The sequence below is a fragment of the Lycium ferocissimum genome, chromosome 5 (assembly GCF_029784015.1).
Source record: "Lycium ferocissimum isolate CSIRO_LF1 chromosome 5, AGI_CSIRO_Lferr_CH_V1, whole genome shotgun sequence".
NCBI lineage: Eukaryota > Viridiplantae > Streptophyta > Magnoliopsida > Solanales > Solanaceae > Lycium > Lycium ferocissimum.
The window spans coordinates 10,644,408-10,648,576 of NC_081346.1; the positions used below are offsets into that span (position 1 = coordinate 10,644,408).

Sequence of the window (4,169 nt, forward strand, 5' to 3'; positions counted from 1 at the left end):
AACTCCTAAAGATTCTGACTATATCATCCGGTTTTAAACTCCCATCATTATATATTCCGAAGCTGGTAAGGCTTTCGTTACTTGTCAACATCTGCAAGATAGCTGCAAGCCCATCCCTACCAATTTTATTTCTTTTTCCTCCAAAAGTAAGTGATTTGAGATTAACATTTGCTTGATGTTGCAGCGCAGAAAATCGGCTTAAAGGGCAAAGTAAATGTTCTACACCAACACCTCCAAACCAATTTCCTTTAAGATACAACTTCTGCAAGCTGTGGTTCTTGAAAAGCCCAGCTGCAACATAAACAACTCCTTTGTCTTTCAAGCAAGTGTTTGACAAATTTACCTCTTTGAGGGTCCCGTTCTGTTCCAAAACCCATCGGAATTCCTTTGCCCAACGGGACTTCAACCGAACTCCTGTCAGATCGAGTGACTTCACAGTTGAATTCATCCCTAAAGCACAAGCAACTCTACAAGCACCCGAGACATTAAGACGATATATCCGAAGGGTGCTGTTTTCAGGTACAAATTCAACCACCTTAAAAGTTTTCTCCTTGTTCTCTCCATTCCATATGTGCACTTCCATTGACCTGTTCCTCGCAAGAACTGCTGAAATCAAAGGTGTGGCAGTAATAGACTTGGAATCGAAAATGGTGAGTAGCTTCAAAGTTGAGTTAACTTCGATCATTTTGGAAAGCTCCTCTGCTCCCTTTGAGCCAATAGAGTCTTCCCATATCTGCAACTCTTCTAAGCTTCCGTTCACCTTAAGTGCTGAAGCAAGAAGAGAAGCTCCAATGGGACCAATATTTGATTCTGACAGCATTATTTCCTTGATCACTCCATTCTTCTTTAGAACTTCTGAAAGCTCAGATAAGCATTGTGCAGTAAACCTGTTTCTCTTAAAGACTAATTGCTTAATGCTGGAACTATTTTCAAGCAAAACTCTGAGATTTCTCACTTGCTGCAACTCCCATTCAACCTGGTGGAACTCCAAGTCTCTCAAGGAAGCTTGAGTACATTTTGATGTTTTCAAGAGCACAAGGAGGTCAGAGAAATGGGAAAGACTCTCCTTTGATATGTTTAATTTAATGGAATTTTCCGTTTCTTGATGACAACCTGTTGCTGGCTGAGAAAGATAGAAGGAGATACTATGCAGGTCTAGACTTGAAGAGTTGATCACTTGATATCCCCATTGAAGATCTCTTAGTTTCTGGCTTGCTTTCATTTTCTTCACCTGAGAAACCATTTGAAACTCCCTTAGTTTCTGATTTGCTGCCATGCAATTCACAAGCTATGCTACAATAGTTAGAGGCTAAGATATCAACAAGATATCTTCTTTCTGAAAATAGTTCCCTTATTTGTGATGCCAAATTGAACTCAAGGACATTATATCATTTTGCTTTAAAGCTTTTGGTAGCTGCAATTACATGAGATTTACGGGGAGAATTCAAGATCAGCAAAGCAAAAGGCAAAAAAGCTGCTGGACAAATCAAGCTTGTTTGACGGAATTTGCTCTTACAGTTAGTACAACTGGCATGTAATGTGCTCTAAGAGATACCAATACCCTTTAGGTCTTTCCGCCCTTTATTAACTTTCAAATTCTTTCTTTTTGCTTCATGCATTCGATATTCCAAAATCAAGATGGTATGATTAATTTGGATTTGTGCCACATAGGGGGAGAGCGCTCCCTACGTTGAGTTAACTTAGCTAAGACAAGCTCAATTAGCTTTGACTACTTGATAATAGCCATTGGAACTTTCTTTATTTCTTTAACTAACACCCAACTTTCAATATCATTTTAACTGCATAAATAGTAAAATGTGAAAAGACAAAGAATATATTAGACAGAACACATCTTTTAGTCATAAACATATTTAAAAGGAATGTTAGTCGACTCCTTTAGTTTTTAAACTATCTACGTCATCTTCTTTTTTTCATCTCAAATTTATTGGTTCTTTTCTTTTTTTCTTTTTCCTCGTATCATGTGTTTCTTTTTACTTGTAAAGCAGAACAATAATTTGGTGCAAATAAAAGAGTAGCCATTGACGCATTGTCATTGCATTTGAAAGTAGCAATACAAAATGATTTTTATAGTTCAGCATTTGCTAAAAATGAACGAAATTTTCTCTTTATATCAATAAAATCGCAAACTTACCTTTTTGTTTTATTAGAATCACTTAACCGTGTGTTAATTTCATAAAAATACAATTCACTCAAAGTCAAATTTTTGGCACCGTAAAAATCAAACATCTTTGCCACGTATAAGCAAATTTTTAAAAGATTCCAACTTGTCATACCATATTTTAATCCGTAAACTATAGAAAATATTTAAACTAAAACAATATTTCACACAAAATATTTGAGTTAATTACCTGATTTCCTACAAAAAGTCATTTTTGTTTCATTTAGGACAATAAAATCACTTAAGTATCATTACTTTTCTTAAAAAGTACCTAAGCACCTCAAAGTGTCCTTCTTTCCCATGTATTCCACGCATTGTTACTTTTGAAGGTCATAAATATAAGTTTCAATAAGTTGCATATCATGAAGGAAACTAGAAATGTATTTACAAACCTGAGTTGAACTAGAAGAACAACCGTCAGACAATAAATCATCGGGAACTGCAGATTGCTGGCCTTCCTCTACTGGGTTCCTAGACTCCTGATGAGAAATAAGACAAAAGCAGCCCTTAAGTTTAAGGGTTGATGTAACCTTGGTCCTTTAAATATTAGACTTAACATTCCCCGTCCTTTAAATATTAGATTTTGGGACACTTTTGGTCCAAAGCACAAACGCCGATTTCTAATTTAACGAATTAATAAGTTCTCTCTCCTCTGATTCGCTTCTCCGTTATGGGGTCGAGCAAAATTATTTTATGAGAAAATGACAAATATGGTTCATTACGTGTGAGGATAGATTCAAACTAGTCCTTTAGGTATGCACTGGACAATTTTGATCTTTAATAATTGTTGATTTCTATCGACTAGATTTGAGGGGAACTAAGGGGAAAAAAAAAAAAGTGGGAGGTCATAATTTTTTTAAAAATATCAGGGGAAGGTGAAGAGGAAATGGGGAAGAAATTACGTGATGAAAATCATCGAACCGTCCTCTCCCATTAACCCCCTCACCAATAAAGTGATAGTTAAAATAATCAATCAATTGAGCTATTAAAAATCCTTGGAGATTACATTTAAAGGTACTGCAATTTTTTGTGACTTCTGTTATTTTTTATTTATTTTTAGAGTTCGGGTGCAGCATTTTAAGATGTAACTTATGTTATTATTATATATAGTTTTTAATGTGCAATGTAATTTTTTGTGTTGCATATTTTAGGATGTAATCAGACTTTCTTGGTGTTTATGATTAAATCTTTTTTCCACTATTTTCGCTAAATCTAACATAAATAAATTGTTAAATATTTGACAGAGATTAAAACCGTTAACTTTTAACAAATTTAAAGGACCAGAACTGTTCAATGCATACTCAAGGGACTATTTTGAACCTACCTCAACGTAAAAGACCATACTTGTCATTTTCTCATTATTTTTGTATCATCTTTATGCCATTATCTCTTCTTCTTCTTTTTCTCGAAAATTGCATACAGAGAAGCAAACGCTTACCGGAAAAAATGGCGGCTTCTCCATTGAAACTGGACCTCTAAAATTTTCAATGCTTGTTTCCTCAGAATTTATTCCAATGCTCGAACTTGGGTCCTTATTCAACGGTTTCTTCAAGCTCAGTTGTATTTTGCTACACAAGTTGTCAATTAATTTCATGCTAGCTTAAAATGCAATTCACCCAAATCAAAGATATACAGTGCATATTGCCCAAATGTTTCAGCCAATTCTACGCATTTCAATATAGTAGTAATTAATTTCTGGGACTTGGAAAATATTTTTAGGCTTAATGCTTTATGTTATATGGTCTGTTCCTGTCATTTTACATGACAGTGTGTGAAATGGAAAGGTTCTGCTTTTTGACTAATTTGTATAATTGAGAGACGTGATATCAGGTTGCTTTTTTCATTCTTCTTTCGGCGATTTGATTAAGACAGTTAAAGAATATTATTTACTTGTACCCTTTAAGAAGACAAGAATTCTATTTCTTCATGAATTGGTACTAGTGAGTAGTGAAGAAGGAATTTGTGATTAATCGCATTATTTATTTGTTAA

The 4,169-nt window shown here is 34.6% G+C and overlaps 1 protein-coding gene across 1 annotated transcript in view; it reads right to left on the reverse strand.

Annotated features, from left to right (window-relative positions):
* LOC132057544 (protein TORNADO 1) overlaps nucleotides 1-3,942 on the reverse strand; it is a 6,016-nt gene extending 2,074 nt beyond the window's left edge. The window contains exons 1-3 of the mRNA XM_059450181.1: nucleotides 3,618-3,942; nucleotides 2,572-2,658; nucleotides 4-1,231 (exon numbers count right to left, since the gene is read on the reverse strand). Of these exons, the coding sequence (XP_059306164.1) occupies nucleotides 4-1,231; nucleotides 2,572-2,658; nucleotides 3,618-3,773 (1,471 nt within the window). The 5' untranslated portion in view covers nucleotides 3,774-3,942. The remainder of the gene's footprint in view (nucleotides 1-3; nucleotides 1,232-2,571; nucleotides 2,659-3,617) is intronic.
* Between the last annotated feature and the right edge of the window lie 227 nt (nucleotides 3,943-4,169).